Here is a 27,453-nt window from a genome sequence, read left to right on the forward strand (position 1 = left end):
ATATACATGCACATTAAGGATAATGCTATTATTTTATATGCAACATGCATTTTTATACATACATTCATATATATTTACTATGTGCAAAACATTATGCCCAGTGTATGGAGCTGCTTAAGAGAACCATGCTGCCTGCTCACAGGGCTGTTCAGTTTAAGGGAGGTGTGCAAGGGGCAGACTGGTCAGGTGTTACCTATTTCCCCATAGGACAATCAACGATCAGACATGTAGGGCTGGAGTCAAAACTCTAGGGTACACAGAGTGGTGGAAAACAATGAGTGAGCACACTTAAAACATTAGTACCCAAAGTGTAACTACTTAACTGGCAACACTGAAAATGTAGTTCCTCCTACATTTCTGGTCCTCCGTTTTAATTGCTGTAATTCCTAGAGGGTGTTCCAGTTAAAAATGATCCTTTAAGCTTAGTAATTTAATAATTTTAAAAATAACTTAACATTAAGATTATAATTTATTAAATTGACTGTTTAAAAAATAAATAGCAATTTAATCTCTAGAAAAAATAAATTTATTCCATCTTTATTATTTATTCCCCTATTATAATCATATCAGATAGTTTCTCTTCCATTTTAAATATCTACCTCCATCTAAATACTTTCATTAAAAATCCTCAGTATCTTTATAAGAAATTGAGACAAAATGTTAAAAGATTTTTCACTGATGCTCATAGTTGAAAAGAAACAACAGAATTTATTAGGAAATCTTCTGGGTAGCTGAAGTGAAATTTAAATTAAGTTAAAAGAACAAACACCCAATCTAAAGCACATAATAGTCAGAATTTTAGTATTTTCCACACATAGCATTATTATCTGAGGAAACATCAATATAATGGCAAAATTTTGTTTCTAAAAAAAAGTTTCCAATATACCATACCAGCTCATCTTCTCTCTTTTGGTATTTATGTCTTGCTTTATCCCTCCATTTAGTAAGGATACTTATTAGCTTGTTATAGTGGAATATCTCTTGTATCCGCAAAAGTATATCTGAAAAAAATTATTAGGTTACTGTATAAAGTTCAAGCTGTTTCCAAAAAAAGTTTAATATACTATCATGTTTATAATATAAACCAAATGTTGTATCTAATAGTTTTTGTTCAATTTAATTACTTCTGAAATTAATTACTTTTTACAAGAGTAGAAAGTACCACTGAGATTTTATTAGCCTGTAAACATCACCATTTCCCTTAGAAATTAAGATGTAGTAGATATAATAATTGTTGAGAGATGTATAAACTTAGGTCTGTCCACAAAAAGTCCAATCATTGTTAATAATGAGAATCATTTGTGCAACATGGATATAACCTTGCAGTCAAGGAGAATGGGTTGGAATGTGCATGTGTGAATGATGATGACTTCACTGTACTAGTCAGTGGGGACAGCAGGTGCTGTTGAGTGAACATGTGTACTGTGTGGCCATCACATTCAAAATGACTGAGCAAGCAGAGCAACAAATCCGTGTCAGATTTTGCATTAAGTTTGAGCATTCCTCCTCGGAAACTATTCAGATGACTCAAAAGTCCACAGCTATGGCAACTGGTGATTCACAACTTCATCACAACAATGCACCCACTTATGCATCATGTCTCGTGCAGAGTTTTTGGTGAAACGTCAGATCACCCAGGCGACTCGGCCCCACTACAGCACAGACTTCATCTCTTGACATCTGACTTTTCCCAAGGCTAAAATCACCTTTGAAAGTGAAGAGATTTCAGACCATCCATAAGATTCAGGAAAACATGATGGGGCAGCTGATGGCAGTTGGGAGAACTGTGTGAGGTCCCAAGATGCCTACTTTGAAGGAAACTGAGGTGTCATTGTCCTATGTACAATGTTTCTTGTATCTTGTATCTTCTTCAGTAAAAGCCTCTATTTTTCAAAGGGCGTGGCTGGATACTTTATGGACAGATCTTTTTTTTTTTTTTTTTTTTTCCCTAAACAATTCTGTTCTTTGTAAAACCAGGACTTCCAAATTTACTCATAGAAATACAATTATGAAGTAATATTCTGACTTAGGTAAGTGTCCTCTGATTAAATACACGGCCCAAAGCTCAAACGCAGGGGCCAGGAAGGAGGATGATGGAGGCAGGCCTAGGGACACCACTCACAGAAGGCAGTGGCTTCTTTGAGGCAGCAATTGCTTCCTATCAGAAATAGAGCCCATTCCCCTTATGTTAAATCCTTTCTGACAGCAGCTGATCAAGAGGAAATGATTTTGTGATTTGCAGCAGCCATAATCATATCAATATCTGGTGAACTGGATAAAATCTACGTGAAAGCCTAAAGTTCTCTATCCCTGCACTTACGATCATATACACACACTCTCCATACCTTATGACTATCAAGCGTTTAAGTAAAAGGAAAATTATCATTCTTTAAGTTTCTTCATGTTATCCATTAAATGAAGTATCTATAAAGAATACAGCCTGGCTGGCGTAGCTCAGTGGATTGAGCGCGGGCTGCAAACCAGTGTCGCAGGTTCTATTCCCAGCCAGGGTACATGCCTGGGTTGCAGGCCATGACCCCCAGCAACCGCACATTGATGTTTCTCTCTCTCTATCTCCCTCCCTTCCCTCTCTAAAAATAAATAAATAAAATCTTTTTAAAAAGCATTTGAAAAATGCTATAATCTAAAAAAAAGAATACAGAGCTCTCTACAAAAAATAGGCAATTTTGGTACCTATCTATGATATACCAACTATTATGTTAAAAAAAGCTCATAGTAGATCCCTATTTATATTTGTGTGTAGGTCACAAAAATACATACAGAATTTTATTTTAAATATACTTGTTTTCCATTCCTAAATAACCTTTGAGACAAATCTCACTAAATATTTTAATTAGTGGAAGTTCCAGCCAAGATGGAGGTGTAGGTAGAAACCCTTTGCTTCCTTGCACAACCAAAAGGAGGATAACAACAATCTAAAATCAATAAACAACCAAAAGCACCAGAAAATCAAACTGCATGGAACTCCAACAACCAAGGAATTAAAGAAAAAATCAACCAGAACAACCAGACTGGTAAAGCAGACCACGCAGACTGACTCAGAAAAACACTGCCAGGCGGCTGAGAGTCAGGGCTGACAGCTGAGATCCATGAAGCTGCTTGGGAGGGACTGACTTAAGGAGAAAACAGACTCAGAGCTGACTATGGGCTATGGCTGTGGTTGCCATGGTGAGAGATACTTCCAGTCTGACATGAGAGTCTGTTGGAAAGTGTGCTAGAAACAAGCAGGCAATCTGCATCATTCCCTCTCTGGCTCCTCTTCCACAGGCAGCCCCCCAACGCAGCAAGGAGGGTTGCCCTGCCAGAGTGAATCTAAGGCCCCACCCCTCACAACTTATCAGGTGTGCCAAGACAAAGAAATAGGGCCCAAATGAAAGAACACAGCAAAGCCTCAGAACTAAGCAATGAGGAGATTGCCAACCTATCTGATGAGAATTTAAAGCTCTGGTAATCAAAATGCTCACAGAACTGACTAAGTTTGGTTGGAAAATGAAAGATACCCAAAATGAAATAAATCAAAATATTCAGGGAACCAACAGTGACAAAAAGGAAACCAGGATTCAGAGCAATGATTTGGAACAAAAGGAAAAAATAAACATCCAACTTGATCAGAATGAAGAAATAAGAATCCAAAAAACTGAAGAACGACTGAGGATTCTCTGGGACAACCTGAAACATCCCAATATCCAAATTATAGGGGTCCCACAAGAAGAACAACAACAGCAAGAAATTGAAAACTTATTTGAATAAATAATGAAGGAAAACTTTCCCAATCTGGCAAAGAAAATCAACTTCCAGGAAGTCCAGGAAGCCCAGAGAGTCCCAGAGAAGTTGAATCCAAAGAGGAACACACCAAGACACATCATTATTAAGTTACCCAAGATTAAAGACAAAGAGAAAATCCTAAAAGCATCAAGAGAAAAGGAGACAGTTACCTACAAGGGAGTTCCCATAAGGCTATCAGCTGATTTCTCAAAAGACACCTTACAGGAAAGAAGGGAAGTATTCAAAGGCATGAAGTGCAAGGACCTACATCCATGATTACTGTACCCAGCAAAGCTTTTATTCAGAATGGAAGGGCAGATAAAGTGCTTCCCAGATAAGGTCAAGTTAAAGGAGTTCATTATCACCAAGCCCTTATTATATGAAATGTTAAAGGGACTTATCTAAGAAAAAGAAGATAAAAAATATGAACAATAAAATGACAACAAACTCACAACTATTAACAAATGAACCTAAAAGAAAGAAAAACAATGAAAACAAAACTAAGCAAAAACCAGAACAGGAACAGAATCAGACAAATGGACATCACACAGGGGGAGTTCAGTAGGGAGAGGGAAGGGAGGAATGGGGGGAAAATGTGCAGGGAAGAAGCATAATTAGTGAGCACAAAATAGATGGGGCGAGATTAAAAAATGGTATAGGAAACAGAGGACTCAAAGAACTTATACGTACAACCCATTGACATGAACTAAGGCAGGGGGAATGCTGGAGGGTTGGGGGGGCAGGGTGGAGGGGGGATAAAGGGGGAAAAATTGGGAAAACTGTAATAGCATATTCAATCAAAATACTTAAAAAATATTTTAATTAGTGGCTTTATATTTCATGACAATTCTCTCTATATAAACCTAATAAACTTTCTAGTATAAACTATGCTTAACTGTTAAGTTTTTTAAAATATTTATTTATTTATATATTTTATTTATTTATATTTTATTTATATTTTTAGGCGGGGGAGAAAGGAGAAAGAGAGGGAGAAAAACATCAATATGTGGTTGCCTCTCACGTCCCTTACTGGGGACCTGGCCCGCAACCCAGGCTTTGCCCTGACTGGGAATTGAACCAGCGAACCTTTGGTTCACAGGCTGGCACTCAATCCAATGAGCCACACCAGCCCGGGATTAATTGTTAAGTTTTGTTTGTTTGTTTGTTTGTATGTTTGCTTTTATCCTTTGAATATAGGAATACAGAAAATAATTGCTACTGTTTAAGGATTTACCTTTAAGTTGTTCCTTTTGAGCTTTCACATAAGTGTGCCAGTGATGAAATACATATTTCTGAAGTCTGAAATTGTTATATTTCATTGCTCTTTCCTTTTTTTCAACCATAATTTCATCTTCATTTGTGTGAGGTATTGTTAGGTCTTTCCAACTGCTACAGCCAGAACATAGAGAAAATAATATTTTAATGTTATGGCAATACATTATTAAATAAATTGAGAAAGAGAAAAAGTAATACCTCCTTTACCTCCTCAAAAACCATAGCATAGAAAATAATAGTTATATTATTTTTACTGCTTTATTTAGCCAGTGTTTGCACGTCCTGTGAGCTTGCACTACACTTTTCTATACTTCTGAAGCCCAGAAAACTCTTAAATCCAAAATTTTTCTTTTCATAACTTATGTAGAGGCAAGACAGACATGACCTAGATTAATTTTGCATCAAAATCTCTTTGCATCTGACACATGGCTGTTCATAGACTTTCTCCATTTTATTTCATAAGAATATGTATCTCACTGTAGAAATACTAATACATTCAAATATGTTTGGTCCCAATGTGCTGGCCCAGACACCACTAAAGATGTTATATAACATACATAGTATTTACAGAGATGACCTTCATAAAATTATTTTTGAAAATGAATCTAAATTCCAAAACATGTCTGGCTCCAAAGCTTTCATATAAAAGAATTATGGACCTATATTTTCCATTTTGAAGTTTTATTTTTTAAAAAAGACAAAGTGATACCTTGAATAAATAATGTATTTTAAGTAAGTAAGAGCCAATTAATTATAAAAATAAGTAATAAAAATGGTGGAGACATGATTAAATAGATAAAATCAGCATAAGTGACCAAGAGTGAGCTTTTCTTCATATGGAGACTACCAAGAATAAGAACACAAAGAGGAAGAAATAGTATATAAAAATCACATTCTTACCAAAAGTGGGTCTTTACTAAATGTCCTGTATAAAAAGTACATGCTTTTATCATCAATTCTGGAGTCATCTAAAATGAATAAAATAACAAACAGGAATAAATGCAGGGTGCAGGCCACCCCTGGGAGGCACACAGGAAAATGAGACCAGTGGTTGTGTCTGGGGAGCATAACCTGAGTAAGGAGACAGGAACAGACAGGAAGAACTATATATCTTTTACATAGTTTGGAATTTCATTGTGTATGCCTATTAACTATTTTCTAACAGTTAAAAGCACAGCTTGAGATTTTCCCACTATACTGCACTTACTTTAAATCATCTTAAGGTAAGTGCTATGGCGTTACTATCAGCGGCTGTGTTGATAGGATTGTAGAGTTGTGGGCCTGCTGGCCACGGTGTCACTATTAAATTGAATGATTTTGCATTCTCAAGAGTATAAAATGAGATTTTTCTTTAAAATAAAACATATAGAAATCCCTCTGTTACCAAGAAGAAATAAAAAACATAAATTAAAAATCTAAACTGAGGAGTATGCCAAAAAAGATGCAAATTTACCACTTGCAACTATTCATAATAACATACATTAATATGCGAGAACAGCTAAGGACTGCTGAAATCGTCCATACCTCCTATCCATTCTTTAATATATTAACACATTTATTATATGTACATGGCTTCTGTAAAGTACTAATGATGTATATTTTTGTCTTATGTTATTGCCACCCTCTTTACCATACAAATACACCAACATATGGTTGCATCTATTTGTTATAGAGATGTTTGGTTCAAATACATTCCAACTGCCCTGAATTCTGAATTCTACTTTTCTAAGTCAACACTTTTTCACTTTTGCACATTGCTGTAAATCTTTGTTAAATTAGTAATCAATAATTTATTTCATGCATACAACAAAGGCCTTGGGCCCCCGGAATATGAAATTCAGTAATGACATTTGGAAACCTTCACTTTTGATGGGGATTATATGCACACTATTCTTGTGGTGAGGGAGGACAGACATACATCACTAAAGTCATTCTTCACTAAATTATGCTAAATTCTGCTTTTGGGGGTGAGGTGGGGAGAGGAATCCAGATAAGTAAAGCAAGAATATTGTGGATATCATAGAAGGGAATACAAAACCAAAACAGTAATGAGGTGGCAGAGGCAAAGGCAATCTCACCTATATTTCTATTTTTCAGCTCTGCTGTTGGTCCCTCAATTTCTTAAGCCTAACTTCTTTTTAGAAGATGTAACCTGAAAAGTGCTATATAAATATCTACAATAAATGACACAGTTCATAAAATATGAATATATTGTACTGTCAAATGAGTAATTCAAAATATTATGGTAATAATGACTTTGAAAAGGAAATTATAATTCAGCCACTTGAACTTGACTTTTCTAATGATCAGCTCTAAATCAGCATAAAAGTATCATTTCTAGCCTATTGTTGAGTTTGTAATTATAATATTCCCTTCTTTTAATACTTCTTTCCCTAAATTCTTGTTTTAATTTCACATGTATTATTCACCCAGTTAAAAAAAATACTAACAAAATTAAAATAACCATGATTTTTCCTCATTGTCGGCATCCTCTTGTTTTCTTCACTGGAAAAAGTGCTTTAAGAGAGCATCTCCCTGGGACCAGTGACCTGCAACAAGTGCTCCAGGCCAGTGATGCCCTGTCCACAGCTTGGGGTTGGGCATGTATCAGCCCAAGGCAGCTTGGTATCGCCTCTGGCCAGTCTGCCTACCAGTCATGTGCTGGTACACTGGGTAACATGTTTTTACTCCCAATGCTCGAAGTTTCCACACTGACGTTCCAGCAACATGCTTTCTACTCTTCATAGCCATTGTATATTGGTTAACTGCTTGTGATTGGAAAATATTCTCTGACCTTTTTATTCTAGCTGGCACTGAATAGCACAGAGTAGAGGCTCAACAAATATGTATGGGTGGATTGAATTAGACAACTGCCTAGCTGAGGGCCATTTCTCTGCCATGTGGCCACTACAAATGGAGTGTAAAGGATTCAGACAACTTTGTGGGGAAGGTGCTGGGTAAAAAACAACTTGGTGTTGGTAGAGAGGACCTCAGAGTGAAATCCCTATTTCCAGGCCCTCACAAACTGTTTACACTAATTTCCCGCAAGGGCTGCAGCACACAGGCACCTGCTAGTTGTAACTGAAGAGAGGGGTAAGGAGTGAAAGGCTCATCACCATATGACTTCTGAGAGTCCAATTATATTATAATACTAGTTTCAAATCTGAAAATTAAAGAGAAAATTCAGCCATTGGAGGTAGTTTCTAAAGTTAAAGAGGAACAATGTCAAAGTAATAAATTAGTTGTAAAAGAATTTTCCAACATTTAGTTAGACTTTGACATTCCTCTTTTCTTTTAGACCTGTGGTCCCCTCTCCAGAGGTTGATTAGAATCACCTATGAAACTTTTTAAACTACTCATGCTCACTGCCCCAACTTCCTTACGGGTCCCTCACTTCCACCCTGTCTAGGGATTACCACTATGATGAATCACTATTATGACTAACACTATGTCTTATCCCCCATGTACACTGGTGACAGAGAAATTGGAAGGCCCTCTGTATTAAGCTGAGTTCCAGTAGGATACAATACTATTCAGTGAAAACACATTCAATTTAATGTCCTAGTTTCAAGCAAAACTTTTTAATAGCTAGAAGAAAGATAAAAAGAAATGAAATATAATATGATTTGGGCTTAAAAAGTATTCTTTTAAATTTCAAAATTACAGAGAAGTAGAATGAATATCTAACACCCATAGTCTACATTTAACATTGTCAACATTCTCCCGAACTTGCTTTTTCTATTTTGAAGTATATAAAATACACATATTTATATATCATGACATCTTATCCCTAAAGATATTTACTATCTATCTCTACACACATTTTCTTCACAACTACAATTCCATTTTCCCACTTTAGATACTTAATAGTAATTGTTTAATATCTATACCATCTAATACCCTCACCATATCTAAATCTCTGGAATGCTTTCCCCCAAATGCCTCATACAGTTATGTTCAAACTAGATCTAAACAAGGGTCACATATTTGCATTAACAACTGAGTTTATGTGAAGAATTTTCCACCTTTTTTCTTCACTATTCTGAATTTTTCAGCATTTAATGAATATTAGGAGCAAGTAAAGGTTGGTTCAAGCCTAAATTTGATGAATTCTGTTACCTGAGCATCTCTAATGCATTTTTAAAGTAAAGGTTCTATTTAAATATTTTTGTTTTGAGTTTGTTTTGACAAGAAGAAGGAGGTTTCTTTTATCATTTGAAACAATGCTAGAATGGGAGGGGGCAGGAGGGCACATGGCATCTGTCTTAGCCCAGTGGGTTGGGGCTCTGAGCCTTAAGAAAGATGATGCTGCAGACAAAATCCAGAAGGACTGCTCCCATGAGGCACAGGGCACTCTTTGTTCAACACCAGTAAGGAAAGGCATTACCCAACTCGTGTAAAGCACACACAGCACAGAGCCATCACATTTTGTGTGACTTTCAATTTAAAAATGTTGAGATAATGTGGTAAAACTATTGCAAAAGTCATACATTATGACAAATTTTGAAATACAATCCCTCAAATTAAAATTTTATCAGGAAGCATTTCCTTTCAAAGCTGGTGGCAAAATGAATGGAAAGGTTTAAGTTCTTATTTTTTTAAAGATTTTATTTATTTATTTTTAGAGAGAGGGAAAGGGAAGGAGAAAGGAAGGGCAAGAAACATCAATGAGTGGTTGCCTCTTGCACACCTCTTACTGGGGATCTAGCCCACAACCTGGGCATGTGCCCTGACTAGGAATCAAACCAGCGACCCTTTGGTTTGCAGGCCAGTATTCAGTCCACTGAGCCACACCAGCCCAGGTGAAAGTTTTAAGTTCTTGCTACATAGTGGTACTATTTTGGCTGGTAAACAAATTGGGCTTTAGTGTTGAAGTGCAAGTTTGACTTGGATATCTGCAGTGATCACTGGGTAAGGTTTGAGTAGAGCAAAGAGTCCAGAGAAAGGAGCACCATTTTGGCCTCTTAAGGATTTGTATTTGAAGAATCTTGAAGTACCATTCGGTGAAGCTCTTGGGAATTCTGGATCAGCAGTGCCAAGGCTCCACCCTTGGATGGCTTCATAGTTTGGGACAGAGACACTAAAGAGGATTTCTTGAATTCACATGAAACAGCTTTGGGATTCCCAGAAACAAATGATTGGAATTTTAAGGGGAACTCAATCTCCTGTATCATGAAGGTAGGGGCTAGAGGAAGTGAAATTTGGAATGTTACTATCAATACTGTCCTACTTGTATCCCAGGCTAGTGAAACCTGGGGAAAATTTGAAGTAAATGAAAATATAATAAAATACAATTCGAAATCATAAATGCTAACTTATAGTACTGAATTTATGGTTTTTAATGACAATAGTAATTAACAATAGTAATTTGTTAATTAATTTTTAACTTTATATTTATTATATATGATAAAATGGATATACTTAAATAATACCTATAGGAAAAAATTTACTTCTATAATATTTGAAGTATCTAGTATAATATTAGAAATCTGGTAAGACTTGAAAAGTAAATGTAAATCTTTCATCACCACTAAACCAGCATTACAAGAAACATTAAAGGGAATTCTTTAGGTGGAAAAGGCCAAAATTAGAAATAAGAAAATACATAAAAGAAAAATATCTCACTAGTAAAGGCAAACATATAGTAAAGGTAGTAGACCAACCACTTATAAATCTAATATGAAAAAATAATTAAGAAGGAATAAGTACATACCTATTAATAATTACTTTGAATGTAAATGGACCATGTGCTCCACTCAAAAGACACAGGATGAATGAATGGATTAAACACAAGACCCTTACATACGCTGCCTATATTAGACTTACTTCAGATCAAAAGACACACAGATGGAAAGTAAAGGAATGGAAAAACATATTTCATGAAATGGAAATTTTTAAAAAGCTGGGATACCAATACCTATATAAGACAAAATAGACTTGATTTTTTAGAGAGTAAAGTTCTTATTCTCTCTCCATGAAAGGAGAGGGGTGTGATGTGAAGAGATGCACCGCCAACAATAGACTTTAAAACAAAGGTTACAACAAGAGACAAAGAAGGATCCACAAATTCCATTCTGGGCACCTATCTGAAGAAAATAAAACACTAATTCAAAAAAATATATGCACCCCTATGTTCGCTGCAGCATTATTTACAATAGCCATGATAGGAAAGCAACTGAGGTGTCCATCAGTAGGTGTGTGGGTAAAGAAGTGGATGTGTGTGCATGCGTGCACACACACACTGGAATATTACTCAAGCATGAAAAAACAAAATCTTGCCATTTGCCACAACATGGAGAGACCTAGAGGGTATTAAGTTAAGTGAAATAAGACAGAGAAAGACAAATGCTATATCATTTCACTTATATGGGGAATTTAAAAAACTGAAAAAATGAACAAACAAAACAAATAGACTCATAGACGCAGAAACACTGATAGTTGCCAGAGTGGTGGGGAGATCAGCAAAAAGGTGAAGGGGATTTAGAGGTACAAACTTACAGTTATAAATAAGTTACAGGGATGTAAAGTACAGCAGAGGAAAGACAGTCAATAAAATCACAATGACTTTGTATAAAAAAGCAGTAACTTTGTATGTTGAAGGACGCTGGGCTTCTCATGATGATCATGGTATAAAATTGTCAAATCACTGTGTTGTGCACCTGAAACTAATATATCGTATGTCAACTATAGTTTAGTTAAAAAAAGAGCTTTACATTCCAGAATTTTAAAAATGTACATCATCAACTTCATATTATAATTTTGGGATTTTAGCATATTGTAATAACTTTTCTTCTGGTGGGCAATTCCTTTTTTTGCTCAGTTAACCCTTGAAACAAGAAATTATATCTTCAGTTGTCTTCAGATATCTCACCATATTTTAAAACATCATGACTTTATTCATGAGCTTCATTAATATCCCATATACTATCATTTTAAAATAATGCTTGCAAAGGGTATAAGGTGTGTTATAAACTGAATGTTTGTGTCCCCCAAAATTCACAGGTTGAAATCTAATCCTCAGTGTGATGTGTTTGGAGGTGGGGACTTTGGGTGGGATGTGATCAGGGCATGAGTGGCCTTAGAACCCCTATAAAAGAGGCCCGAGAGCTCCCTCACCCCTCCTGCCACCTGAGGTTATAGCAAGAAAATGGCAGTTTATGAACCAGGAAGCAGCCTCTCACCAGACACCAAATTTTCCGGTGCCTTGATCCTGGACCTCCAAGCCTCCAGAACCCTGGAAAATAAATTTCTGTTGTTCATAACCACCCATTGTACCGTATTTTCAATATAGCGCCCTGAACAGACTTAGACAGGGTTTAGAAATACGTGTTAAAAGCATAGTCTAATTTAAATCCCTCCCAAGTCTGAACTTTTATTTTTCATAAGCTATAATAGTTACTAGTAATACATAATAACAACAGTAAAAAGAAACCACACCTTTAATTCAGAAGTGAACAGTATCTGTAACTTACAACGACTTAATTTTTTATGATGAGTTTCTAATTTTTTGACCTTCTTCAAATTATTTAAGAAGACTTCACTGCCCAACGGGCTTCTGTGAATGGACAGAAACACTCACTGCTATTTATATTTTAGTGCTCTATTTAATTAACAGGTTTAAATAAATGTAATTTTAAAAACTAATTTTTCTTAAACATGTGAGTGTTTATTACAAACTTTATTGAATAAATTTCCTGAAGCAATTTAAAATAAATTGAAAACATAAATATGTTGTTTAGAACTCTCAAATGTCATATATAGGAGATAAACATACATAAATGCCATATCATTAACTATTCTTACTTACTTTACATTTAAACTTATCCTAAAATAAACAGCACGAATCTAGTTCATATCTTCATTATTTACACACTTCATCATTTGTATTCCTTCCAGGCTCCAGTAAAACTTATTTTAATGCCTTCTCAGGAAATAATAACCTACCCAATCTCAAAAGAAAAGGAATGATTTTGCAAACAAGCACGGGTATTGCGTATGGTTATCAAGCAACTGATTCTCATGTGGGGCACAGGACCAGTCTGACTCTCCCAAATGATGAAAACACCTGCTCCTGGAGTCCTAAGTTTCCTTTTCACAAACATTGTTTGTTACATGAGAAAGACCTTTTAAGTCCACATCTTTCATTTAGACTTTAGGATTTTGTTACTCAATGACCCCTGTGATAACATTATTTTAAAGTCACATAAGGGAGTGATTTCTTGGACATACTGAGTGAGAAAAGCAAAGAAGGAGGCTATATATAGTCTGCTACTTCTGTGTAAGAAGCCGTAGGGGAGGAGAATGCGGTATATTTGCTAGTATTTTTTCAAAAAGAAACAATGAAAGGAAATAAACTAAAAACTACTGAAATTGGTTATCTAGAGGAAGGGAGGGGTTAGGGAGGGTACAGAGGCAGAAATGCAAGCAATATTTCTCTGGATACTCCTCATTTTATTGTTTTGATTTTGCTGCCATGTAATGTTATTCATAATTGAAAGGGGAGAAAGGTGACCATCAATACAAAAGAAAGAATTAATTTAGGTAACAAAAAATGTATTATTTTTTACTGAAAATATCTGATAGGAAATATACTAATTTGCAGTCTTAAAGGCAAAAAGAATTGCATGATTTTCTTGACCTGCATTTGGTAGTTTGATAGTGGTCTTAAGGTTTTGTTATTCTGAAACCATCATTTGTGCACTCTGAGATAAAACTAAATAAGCAATTATGCTAATGTCTATAGGTATCAAGGTTCATTAAAACTGGGTCAGACTCCTGATGTGATGCACCAGGAAGAATGTAATATCACCTATGCAGTATTCTTGTTACCAAGAGAAAAAAAGGAAAAAAACAAAAAAGAACTTAAATACTAATTTATAGGTCTAACTACAATTCGCAGGAAATAAACAGAACAAACAAAATGACACCAGAGGAAACAACAAGAATGTGAGACATTTTACATAACAGATGATCTGTTTTCTTCAATAAATAAGTGACATGGAAAAAATAAGAAATAAAAACTATTGTAGATCATAAGAGACATTAAATACATAACAGCCAAGCCAATATGTGGAACCTGCATGGACTTCAGCTTGGAGCCATAAGTAAAAAGTCATTTCTGAGACAATTTGGGAAACCTGAATATGGAGTCAATATAGAATTTATATACCTGAATATAATCAGCAGTAGGTTATATTCAGGAATTATTGCCAATTCCATTATGTAGACAATGGCGCTATGGTACATTCTCTAAAAGCCTCGCTTCCTGTAACAGATACACACTGAATTGTTTACTGGTAAAATAACACAACTCCTGTGATTTGCTTTCTAAAACTCCAGCAAAAAAAGGAAGGGGAAATAATTAACATGACTGGCAAAATGTTGATTATTGTTGAAGCTATGTGGCATTCTCTCTACTTGTGTTTTATTTATGTTTAAATTTTTCCATAATAAAAAGATTTTTTAACGTTATAGATGCCTTTTCTCCTTGTAATTACTAGGCTCATCTGGAGATTTCATTTCCTAAGAAATGAGAATCAAGTCTGTGAAGTTAGTTTCCTCCTTACAGTGGTTGATTCTTTCATCTTGGAACACACAGTTAAACCATATATCTACTGTTATAAAAACATTTCCTATTTTTTCTGTAACTGTTTGACTTAGTTTCCTGTAGTAAATCTTCTCTGTTTACATTAGTAGAAACAAATACACATTTATAAATAGGCACATTCAGGCTGCCCTCGCTGTGTACCGCACAGTGTGTAGGACAGTGTGGTGTGAGACCATAAAAATGGATGGATGCTCAAACCATGCAAAGTGATATTAATAATCAACATGAAAAATTAAAATTATGGCCTTTAAAATGTTTTTTAAAATGTTAAAAACTCTCTTACTGGCAGTTATTACCACATAAAAGAGAAAAATTTAAGAAGGAAAGTTAAAATATTATAAACATTACAAATTAGTGTTTTATTTCTTTGTTTAAAAAACCCAACTTTTCAATTTTCACTGAGGGTGAAGGAGAAATGAATTAATCTACATCCAACCTAGGTTAAGCCTTCTAACTAGGCATCCAAGGCACCTGGAGATTTATACTTTGCAAAGTCATATCTATTACAATTTCTATTTTTTTATTAACTTATGATATGAAGTAGGTTTCCTAAGCCTTGGTGAATTGTCATATTCCTTGCTAAGTCAGGATCAGTTTCCAGCATTTTATTCTTTGCACTATCCACATCATGAAATAGCTCTGAGATTTCCTCTTTAACAAAACTTTATGTTGGAGTAGCTATGTCGTCTGCTGGAATTCTGTGAATTTTTAAAAATTATCTATAGGTTTTTACCTAGACACTGGACACAATCTAATTGCATTTTATAATATTGCTTTCAAAATACTGACAATGGGGTTTACCCCTCTAGATCAGTAGTTTTTAACAACTTCAGCATCTTATAAGCAATGGTTTCCAAGTTTTTTTCAAGTGATATTATACTCAAAGCAGAACTATTCTAGCGTGTAGGAGATGAAGATGGGAGACATAGAATCCCATCCCCTAGGCTGCCCCTCAGCTCCTGAGGTCAAACATCTCCAGGAACTTGGTTTACAGATATCTACACTCCACAGTAGAGTGAAAGTCTGTGCTTGATAAACTCATTAAAACACCACAGAACATGATGCAGACCAACAAGGATCAGACATGTGTGTTCTTCCCAGTGTACCAGGGCCTCAGAATCATTCCAGGCTTGGCAGAAATAGTCCATCCCTCTGTTTTTGTCTCTCTGCTGCAGACCACTGATTAGGATCCAGTGTTACTGTCCACCCATCCTTCTAAAGGATGTTTCAGATTGTTCCTGGCTCTTGGTACCCACTTTGACTGTGGCTTTGATTCCACTTATCAATGCCCAACTTCACCAGCAACTCCCCAGCCCTGCCTGTGCTGAGACACCAGACTGGATTCTGGAGGTATCACACACAGTCCCACACACATCTGATTTGTGTCAGTATTTCTCTTCCCACATGATTTTTGCTATTTTAGCTTCTCTTAGATACACAGTCTTTGTTCTAAAAGCGTCTTTACAGGATCAAAACCAGCTGTTGGAGCTGGTCGTTCCTTTCATTAACAATTGGGCTTGCTTTTAACTTAGATCTCATTAATGTTTTGGCCATATCTTTATGAGCATAATTCCTAGGCAGATGGCAGAGAGAATGAAAGGGGGAGGAATACAGAAGGAAGTAGACTAGAACGAAAATAAAATATCCTTCATGTTATGTTTGTTATTATAAAGATGCAAGAAAGGAGGGGAAGGAGGAAGAGGTAAAAGGGAAGTTTAATATAAAAATTTATCAGAAAGAAGAAGAATAAATTCCTGTCTCAGTGCTTCTTGGGAATTTGGGGGGATTACAATGAATGTGTGTGTCTTAGTGTGTTGGTGATGTCCTATCACTTTTGGGAGTGCCCCCAATTGCAAAGTCAGTCTAATCTCATACTGCTCATAATATCTGAATTCTATTTGAGAATCTACATCAAAACTTAAAAATAATATTTTAGAATGCTTGATCACTAATCCTTACCAGCTGATCATCCAATCCAAAAAGTTGTTCCAAGTAAGTTTCAGATAATCTCCGAATTTTGGGTTTCATTGCTGGATCAATGCACATATCCCTTTAATAAAATCATAAAACACAGTCAAAATTAATTTCAATTTATAGTAGTTAGTTCCATAATTAAATCAGCAGTTCTTTGGATGGAGTGTAAGGGAGGGGAAGGAAGACACACATCCTCTTGGGAAAAAGCACGTCAGAATCACCAGGAGGACTTTTTCAAACTACCCCCCTCAAGATTTTGCTGTGCTCCTCAAGAAGACATGCCTCCTTTTCCTCATCTCCAACTAGAAATAAACTGCCCCAGAGCATGTAGTATTGATGAACACACTATAAAAATTTCTCAAGTTGAGAACCAATGGGCAAATTTTTCCCATCAAAGTCTTATAGACTTAAAAGCATATGGAGGGATTCTTTAAGAATCTTGAGATTGGAAGCATTCATTAGCAAGACCTTTTTTGATACCCTATACCATAAGCATCTTACCTTCAAAATATCTCCCAAATCAAAAACAATGCTCACCATAGAAGACTTTCAAGGCCATTTTTCATTATAGTGATGATCATTTCCTCTAAATACCTCAGTGGATCCTGAGGACATGTAACAAGCAGACCGCACAACAGAACCTGAGGAAAGGAAGAGGAATCAGTGTTTCTGGATCTGCACGTTCTCCCTGAGCAACAGGCAGACCTCTCTCATTATTACAAAGTCAAATAATATGACGATTCACATATACATGCTTTATAATATCTCTCTATATTTATTCAGTGTAAAATAGTGCTAAAGTCTAACCCAATGCAGTTTGCCTTTACTCCTTTTTTTTAAAATCCATCACAAATGACACAATAAAGAGTCCCTGCCCAGTGTTTTACATTAAATGAGTATTTTACAGTCAAATTGAAGACATAATTTTGATCCTTCAGATCAGTAGTTTCTACCCTTTTTAATTATGAGGAACTCCTTTTTAAAGTCAAAAATACTTTGGACTCAACCATAAAAGTGATTAAAAAAAATCCACCATCAACCTACTGTGGGGTCTGGTCAAGATGGCACAGTAAGTAAATGTGTTACTCCAAACCTCCCACAACCACATCAAAATTACAACTAAACTACAGAACAGTCATCATTCAGAACTGCCTGAAATCTAGCTGAAGAAGCCACATGGAGACTAGTAGGAGCATAACCAGCTGGTCTTACACCAAGGTGTGGCAATTAAAAATCAAAGGGGTATCTTGACTGCAGAGGTTCCCCCTGAGGAGCGAAGGGTCCCAGCCCCACACCAGGGCCCCCAGCCCAGGGTTCCAGTGATGGGAAGAGAAGTCCCCATAATTTCTGGCTGTGAAAGCCAGTCAGGATTATGTCTGAGTGTGTCATGGTTTCTGGAATCCCAAGCTTTCCTCTTAAAGGGCCCATATGTAAAGCACAGCATAGGGAATATAGTCAATAATATTGTAATAACTATATATGGTGTCACATGGGTACTAGATTTATTGGGATAATCACTTCATAAATCATATAAATGTCTAATCACAGGGTTGTACATCTGAAACTAATATAATATTGTATGTCAACTGTAATTTAAAATTTAAAAATTTTAAAAAATTTACTGTGGATTCAAGAAGTCTTTTTGAAATATATTTGTATTTTACCATTCACAGCACCTACAGAGTAGATATTTGGAAGATTGTAGCATGGTTCCCCTAGGTGGGAAACAAACACCTTACTGGATCTAAGAAAATGGTTAAAGCACATTATGAAACTCAGAAAACTGCTGCCGTCTTCTTTTCCTACTGCAGATCTCTCCAAAGAAGAAACTTTGGTGAGACATACAGAATTATCTCATATATTTCTCCATTTGAGATAGAGGAAAAGCTTTACAGCACACACCTCACAGAAACCACCTGGAATCCCCCCCAGACATTTCTCTTCCCTTTTCAGTTCACTATCTCCTGTGGGGTGGGGGTGGGGAGCTTTCTTTGGCTTTCCTTCACATACAGCTTCTTCTTTCTGGCTTTCACATATAGCCTCTCCCACTCATCAACAAAGCAATTCCACCCCTTGAGTTGTGCACAGTTCTTCCCACCTCCATGGGCCAAGTGTCAGCAGATCCTGAGGCTCTCAGCAGTTCTTGTAGTATTCCTCCAAAAAGAAGAGGATAATTTGTCCTGATTAAACCCTGTGCAGCACATTTCCTGCTTTGCAATAGCTCCATGTTCCCCTTAGTGTGCATCCTGCAGGCTGAAAACCCAGCCCTTAAGACTGTGACAAAATAGTTAGACCTAGAAGTCTCTCTCTCTCCAACTCTGCCTCCTGACCGAGCCCCATCACCACTCACAGTGAGCACTTGGCCATCTGCAGACTGACTTCCTTCTCCTGCAAACCTAGAAAATGTACTTGCACAGGAAATCAGAGGTTCTTACCAAAGATGCAAGCTGGATTTGCATAGTCTTCTGTTACCAAAGGGCTGAAGTCTTCTGTTACATGGAGGCCAGGCGTCAGACAGCTCCCTGAATAGCTCTGATAAAAGGTCATCTGCTCTCTTACACTTGTGTGCCTGGGTCCCCAGAGTACTGAGTTTCTGTACTCCCTACTTGGTGTCCTTTCCTACATCTGTCTGGCACCTTGAGGAAGGATATCTGCATCAGAATCACCTAGGGAGTGATTTGGTCTCTGAGGTGGGGCCTAGGAACTATATTTTGATTAGATTCAGGGTTATTCCTACCTACACATTCTCCAGAGTCTGAAAACTTGTACCTTCATGGAATTTACCTTTAATGTGAATTTTTAAGGAAGTTAGCATCTGATTAATGATTATGAGAAATTGCTTATTTCTTTATATTTCCAAGCTCCACAGATCAGAAAATATTATTTCCTGAAAAGCTATCTGGCTGAAGTCAATTCAGGTTGAAAGGAATGCTAATAAAAGCATATGGAACTAGCATAGCTCAAATGTTCACTTTTTGCATAAGAAATCTCACTGTTCATACCTTCACACTAGGCAAAATAAAATAGCCTGAGGTTTTATATACTATTGTGTGACCTGTACATAGTTCACACAATACGAAAGCATACTTAGTGAATTAATAGATTTTTTTCCCACTTATTGAAAACAAAAATTACAAAACCATTAGCTTGGTCTTCAAAAGCAGAGGTGAAATATGCAAACATTCCCAAATGATAAATGTCTGACTCTCAAAAACATTAATCAGGGCTTTATTATTGCTTATTTTCTTAGTAAAAACTTACACAATCAAGGACAAGAAAAAGGCCATGATTTAATTATCCAGATTGACTTTATCAAGCTTGTAAAATCACAAAACAATTGTGCAATCCTCAACTTTCTTTTGGCTCTGCCTCCCTAATCTCAGTCCCTAAAATTTTTCAAATATTCTGAAAGATGTCTGGGTACTGATGACCAAAGTGAGTTAATCCAGGACAGTTATTTCTGTACATTTCTACTGCTACCCACCTTTCATGGAGCAAGATAATGCAGTGGGTAAATTCTACCAGGTTTTTCTTTTTACAGTTTCAATGAATACTTTTATTATTTATTTAATATCTCCAACTTCATCTCCCTCCCTCCCTACAACTGGAATTTTATGTAGTTTTCATGCAGAGTAGCAAAACAATGACAATGTTAATCAGAGTAAGCAACTACAAGAAGATAATTAAGCTAACAGGTTAACAGGCAAAATATAAACACATGCACTCTAGAATGCAGAGTGGTTTAGCCACTAGGAAATGCACATGGGATCCTGAAGAATGTAGTCAAATCCAGGGTGCAGTAAAGGTGAGCTGCTGTGCAACTATGTTAAGTGTCCCTAGGCTGCATCTCTTGGCCACTAGCTGAATCTTTTGGTGGGGTGGGGGGTGTGGGAGGGAGACCTTAGCTAATACTAAGTAGAGATGTAGAAAGTACTAAGTAGAGTTAGAGGATGTGCACAGGAACCAAAAGGCAGGAAAAGTACTAAACATTGCTGAGAGCATCCACTCCAGGAAGGACTTTACCTTCTAGGAGCTCCAAACTGGCACCACCTCCAGTGCTGACATGGCTGACTTTGTCCTCCATGTTTCATTTGGCACAGCAAGTGCCAATGTCTCCACCACCTATGATGGTGATGCAATCTCTGGAAATAGCTTTTACCACCTCATCCATGAGGGCTTTGGTCCCTCGGGCAAAAGGTTCCCATTCAAATACGCCCGCAGCTCTGTTCCATATAATCTGCTTGGCCCCAGTGACAGCCTTGTTGTACTTCATGCTGTTCTCAGGCCCACAGTGCAAGCTCATCCAGCCAGCAGGTGTGCCAGAGGCCACAGTGGCTTGGTCAGTCTTCACATTCTCATTAAACTTGTCAGCAGTGACAAAGTCAACCAGCAAGGTAATCTTCACACCATTCTTCTCAGCTTTGGACATCAGATCTTTGACGGTCTTGGTTCCCTCTTCATCAAACAGAGAAGTGCCAATCTCCATGTTGTTGAGTGCCTTAAGGAAGGTAAAAGTCATTCCACCACCAATAATTATCTCATTGACTTTGTCCAACATGTTACTGATCAGCTGGATCTAGTCTGCAATTTTAGCTCCACCCAGGATGGCCAGGAAGGGTCACTCTGTGCTTTCCAGGGCCTTGCCAAAGTAGTTCATCTTCATCTTCATAAAAAATCTTCCAGCTTTCTGTGGCAGGTTGATTCCCACCATAGAGATGTGAGCTCAGTGAGAGGTGCCAAATGCACCATTGACATAGACATCCCCTAGGTTGGAAAGTGAGGCTCAGAAAGCTTCTATTTTAGTTGGTTTGGCTTCAACCTTGTTCCCAGAAGCATCTTTTCCCTTCCCTTCTTCCTCCACATGAAAGCAAAGGTTCTCCAGCAGGAAGACAGACCCAGCAGCTGGGTCAGTACAAGCTTTCTTCACTTCCAGACCCAAGCAGTCCTTTCAGAAGAAGACATCCTTGCCCAGCAGAGATTTAAGCTCTACAGCAACTGGTTCCAAGGAGTACTTGTCAGGCATGGGGATACCATCAGGCTGACCCAGATGGTTCATGAGAACAACTGACTTGGCTCCATTGTCCATAAAGAATTTGATGCCTGGGATGACAATCTTGATTCTCTGGTTGGTTGTTATCTGGTTGTTCTTCATAGGAACATTGAAGTCCACTCTCATGATGACCCACTTCCCGTTCACATCCAGCGTGTCCAAAGTCAGCTTGTTAGAAAGTGACATTTTGGTAATACAGCAGCAGTGAGAGGCAGAGGGATCACACGATGCAAGCGATACAGCAGTGAGTATGCACTGGGGAATGTGTGTGCTCTGCTGGATTTAAGTCCTGGATCTGTAACCTTCTAATATGTAACCTCTGACAAGTTACTTCTCTGTTCCTCTGGTTCCTTAACTATACATGAGATAATGAAGGTACATATTCCATATGACTAATGAAAATTAAATGAATTAATATACATAAAGTACTTTGAACATTGTCTAGCACAAAATAAGTACTCAATAGATAATAATGCTAGCAACCAATCATCACTATTTTTAACCATTCCATTGCTAATTATCACTGCCATTAGAGGGGGAAACTAGTACAAAGAGAAAAGAAATTCAAAAACATTCCTTTGCTTTATTCAAAGGCCAGGGTGAGACTGACTTTGTACCAAATCTAAAGGATGAGATTAGGACAAATGCATTTGGGGGGAAATGGTGGTGAGAGAGAACTTCATAGAACAATAGTTTAAATATAAACAGAGAGATAGTAACTCTGTATTAAAACTATGGGTAGATACAAGACATTTAGGGGAGCAACTCTTGTTCATCTTTTTAGATATTCAAATAAACACAGTGAAATATGCTAAAAACCTAAGGGGCAATAGAAAAAAGAATTGCTCTGTGAGTGTGGAGACAACAGTGATTACCGAATGTTTGTGGGCCCTTAGCAAGTGGGAAACTTCCATGTAGAACAGTAAAGGCTCGGGGACAAACTGAACAAACTAAACTAACAAGGAAAATGAGGACAGACTCATAAAGGAAGAGAAGGATGCCAACTAGCAGGGGTGGGGAGGATCAGTGGAGCCAGTTGGCTGGTGGTCTCACATTGGCATCATGTGGATAAATCAGGAGGAACAACTGGGAAGAACATAACAGACCACACAACCCAGGGTTCCAGCACAGGGAAAGAAAGTCTCAAAGCCTCTGGTTGTGAAAACTTATGGGGGTTGCAGTGGCATGAGAAACTCTCAGCCTCACAGGAGAGTTTGTTGGAGAGACCTATGGGATCCTAGAACATACATAAACCCACCCACCAAGGAATTGGCACCAGAAGGGCCCAATTTGCTTGTGGCTCACAAGGAAAGTGACTGAAGCAGGGTGTGAGCCAAGCAAGCAGCATTGTTCCCTCTCTGACCCCTCACCCACATACAGCACCACAGTGCAGCAATGTGGATTGTCCCGCCCTGGCAAATACCTGATGCTCAGCCCCTCATAACTTAATAGGTGCACCAAGACAAAGAAATATGTCCCAAATGAAAGAACAGATCAAAATTCCAGAAAAAGAACTAAGCAATAAGGAGATAGCCAACTTGTCAGGTGCAGAGTTCAAAATACTGGCAATCAGGATGCTCACAGAAATGGTTGACTACAGACACAAAATAGAGAAAGAAGTGAAGGCTATGCAAAGTGAAATAAGGAAAAACATACAGGGAACCAACAGTGAAGGGAAGAAAACTGGGACTAGAATCAACAATTTGGAACAGAAGGAGGAAATAAACATTCAACTAGAACAGAATCAAGAAACAAGAATTCAAAAAATGAGAGGCTTAGAAACCTCTGGGACAGCTTTAAACGTTCCAACATCTAAATCATAGGGGTGCCAGAAGGAGAAGAGGAACAACAAGAAACTCAAAACTTATGTGAAAAAGTAATGAAGGAGATCTTCCCCAATCTGGCAAAGAAACAGACTTCAAGGAATCCTAGGAAGCTCAGTCCCAAAGAAATTGGACCTAAGGAGGAACACACCAAGACACATCATAATTAAATTACCCAAGATTGTGGGAACCAAAGTGTCCCAGGTTCGATTCCCAGCCAGGGTACATTCCTGGGTTGCAGGCCATAACCCCCAGCAACCGCACATTGGTGCCTCTCTCTCTCTCTCTCTCTCTCTCTCTCTCTCTCTCTCTCTCTCTCTCTCTCTCTCTCTCTATATATATATATATATATATATATATATATATATATCCCTCCCCTCCCTCCCTAAAAATAAAATAAATTAAAAAAATCTTTAAAAAAAATTACCCAAGATTAAAGATAAGGAGAGAACCTTATCTTTAGCAAGAGAAAAGGAGACACTTACCTACACAGGAGTTCCCATAAGACTGTCAGCTGATTTCTCGGAAGAAATCTTGCAGACAAGAAGGGGCCAGAAAGAAGTATTCCAAGTCATGAAAGGCAAGGACCTGCATCCAAGATGACTCTACCTCGCAAAGCTATCATTTACAATGGAAAGGCAGATAAAGTGCTTCCTAGATAAGGTCAAGTTAAAGGAGTTCATCATCACCATGCCTTTATTATATGAATTGTTAAAGGGGTTTATCTAAGAAAAAGAAAGAGATCAAAACTATGAACAGTAAAATGACAAGAAAGTCACAACTATCAACAACTTAACCTAAAACAAAAACAAACTAAGCAAACAACTAGAACAGGAACAGAATCGCAGAAATGGAGATCAAATGGAGGGTTATCAGCACAGAATGGGAGGGAGAAGAATGAGGGAAAAGGTACAGGGAGTAAGAACCATAAATAGAATAGTAGGCACAAAATAGGGGGAAGTTAAGAATAGTATGGAAAGTGGAGAAGCCAAAGAACTTACATGTAAGACCCATGGACATAAACTAAATGGGCAGGGAGGCTGGCAGAATGCTAGTGGGAGGAGCAGTGCAGGGTGGAGGGGATAAAAGGGAGAAAAAAAAATGGAACAACTGTATTGCATAATCAATAAAATATATTTTAAAAAAACACTATTCAAAGTCTCTTCTACCTCCCTACCCTCCCCAGCCTCAAACCAAGTCCAAAGTGACCTTTCACAAATACTTGAAATTTACATAGGTGGTAAAGATGGAATTGGCATACTGTTTTTCTAGGAGTAAGCTTAATTTGTTTCTATGGAAATTAGGAAGTTAAAAATTTGAAAATAAAGGGGATTCTTGTCAACATTAAATAGATGGCACTAAATTTTTATTTTGGAAACTCTGTAACAAAATATATCAAAGATTACTGAAAGGGGCCAAGTACCTCAGGGAGAGGAAGTTGCTCCTCTGTGCCAGGGCTTGAGGGGTTTTCAGGTAGACTGGACAGGTGAGGATATGTAGTCTCTATGGGTTGAGATCAAGTCAACAGATTCTGACACATGTTGGATTGTGCCTGGTCCAAAGAGGAGGCAGTTACCAACTGTCTAATCCCTAGATAAGTGAGTTGTTACTGAAGAAATAATAAATTATATGCTTTTTGGTTGTTTAAGAATCCCATGGGTTTACTCTAGAACAATTGGTTGTCTGGGCTCAGAAACTCAGCAAATATAACTGCCCTCAGGAGAAGCCACAACCTCTTCACTTCAAGATCCAGAGAAATGAGTTAGCGAACCAGTTCCTTCTCTCTTACATTAGCTAGTGATCCTTTACTCATATACTCAGTAATCCTGATTCTTGTGTATCTGGCAAATAATTGTGGCAATTAAGTTCCTAAAGAAAACATACAAACAAGCCCATAATAGAGTCTATGTTATTTAAAAATAAGTACATTTTAAAAACAAAGATTGGAAAATTAATCATAAAAAGAAACATAAGGCATAAAAACTGCATTCAAATCATAAAAATAAAAATCATATTATTTCTAAAAATAGAAAACTTTCCATAAAATCATGATTTGTGATTTAAATATGCCCTCTGCTGGACAGATCTAGTTTTGCAAACTCTTTTATTTCCTAGTTAAACCAAAATCTGAGGTAACAATTTGATGAACACTTTTTCACTCTCAGATACAATTGCATAAATAGCTGCTTAATAATTTTGTAGACACTATACCATAATATCTCATTTATCTTTGGTCCCTATTCAGCAGGCCTTGTTTGTAGACAGTGGGCTGACTTCTGCCTAGTAAAAAAATTGAAGAAGACAGAAATTTCTAAATATTTTTGATAACCTGCTCTCTGAAATTCTGCCAACAGGGTTTCATTGTTTAAGCTCCTGTATTAATGATATCTTTAAAAATAAAATATCTTGAAGTTCTGGCCAAGATGGAGGTGTAGGTAGAAACCCTTCGCTTCCTCACACAACCAAAAGGAGGACAACAATGAATTTAAAATCAATAAACAACCAGAAGTGTCAGAAAATCAAAATGCATGGAACTCCGACCACCAAGGAATTAAAGAAACAGTCAACCAGACCAAGAAACCAGTAAGAATCCACACCAGGCAGCAGACTACGAGGGTGGGGCCAGCTGAGAGAAACTGTGGTGAGGTGAGTACTGTGCGGGCAGGGCTGGCTAAACGGGGAAACTGAGATTCAGAGCTGACTGTGGACTATGTCAGTTGCCTTGGTGGGAGAAACTCCCAGTCTCACATGAGAGTTCATTGGAAAGCGGGGCTAGAGCTGAGCAGGTGAGTTGCACTGTTCCCTCTCTGGCCCCTGCCCCACAAGCAGCAAGGAGGGTTGCCCTGCCTGGGTGAATACCTAAGGCCCCACCCCCTTACAACTTGACAGGTATGCCAAGACAAAGAAATATGGCCCAAATAAAAGAACATAGCAAAACTTCAAAAAGAGAGCTAAACGATGAGGAGATAGCCAACCTATCTGATGGAGAGTTTAAAGCCCTGGTGATCAAAATGCTCACAGGATTTATTGAACTTCATTGAAAAATGAAAAAACAAATGAAAGATACCCAAAATGAAATAAAGCAAAATATTTCAGGGAACCAACAGTGACAGGAAGGAAACCAGGACTCAAAGCAATGATTTGGAACAAAAGGAGGGAATAAACATCCAACTAGAACAGAATGAAGAAACAAGAATTCAAAAAAATGAAGAGAGACGTGGGAACCTCTGGGACAACCTGAAATGTTTCAATATCTGAATTATAGGGGTCCCAGAAGGAGGACAACAACGGCAAGAAATTGAAAACTTATTTGAATAAATAATGAAAAAAACCTTCCCCAATCTGGCAAAAGAAATAGACTTCCAGGAAGTCCAGGAAGCCCAGAGAGTCCCAAAGAAGTTGAACCCAAAAAGGAACACACCCAGGCATATCATCATTAAGTTACCCAAGATTAAAGATAGAGAATAGAAAACAGCAAGAGAAAAGGACAGAGTTACCTAAAAGGAGTTCCCATAAGACTATCAGCTGATTTCTCAAAAGAAATCTTGCAGGCAAGAGGGGGCCGGAAAGAAGTATTCAAAGTCATGAAAGGCAAAGACCTACATCCAAGATTGCTCTATCCAGCAAAGCTTTCATTCAAAATGGAAGGGCAGATAAAGTGCTTCCCAGATAAGGTCAAGTTAAAGGAGTTCATCATCACCAAGTCCTTATTATATGAATTGTTAAAAGGACTTATCTAAGAAAAGGAAGATCAAAACTATGCACAGTATAATGACAGCAAACTGACAGCTATCAACAAATGAACCTAAAAGAAAACAATGAAAACAAAAACTAAGTAAACAACTAAAACAGAAACAGAATCGGAGAAACGGACATCACATAGTGGGATTTCAGTGGGGGGAAAGGGAGGAATGTGGGGAAAAGGTACAGGGAAGAAG

The 27,453-nt window shown here is 37.4% G+C and overlaps 1 protein-coding gene and 1 pseudogene across 1 annotated transcript in view; both read right to left on the reverse strand.

The window, feature by feature from the left end:
- The window catches only part of FBXL13 (F-box and leucine rich repeat protein 13), a 268,523-nt gene that overhangs the window by 230,277 nt on the left and 10,793 nt on the right, over positions 1–27,453 (reverse strand). The window contains exons 2-6 of the mRNA XM_028526008.2: positions 17,180–17,283; positions 16,628–16,718; positions 5,962–6,029; positions 5,021–5,175; positions 892–1,001 (exon numbers count right to left, since the gene is read on the reverse strand). Of these exons, the coding sequence (XP_028381809.2) occupies positions 892–1,001; positions 5,021–5,175; positions 5,962–6,029; positions 16,628–16,718; positions 17,180–17,283 (528 nt within the window). The remainder of the gene's footprint in view (positions 1–891; positions 1,002–5,020; positions 5,176–5,961; positions 6,030–16,627; positions 16,719–17,179; positions 17,284–27,453) is intronic.
- LOC114507691 lies at positions 20,521–21,912 on the reverse strand (annotated as a pseudogene).

The sequence above is a fragment of the Phyllostomus discolor genome, chromosome 10 (genome assembly GCF_004126475.2).
Source record: "Phyllostomus discolor isolate MPI-MPIP mPhyDis1 chromosome 10, mPhyDis1.pri.v3, whole genome shotgun sequence".
NCBI lineage: Eukaryota > Metazoa > Chordata > Mammalia > Chiroptera > Phyllostomidae > Phyllostomus > Phyllostomus discolor.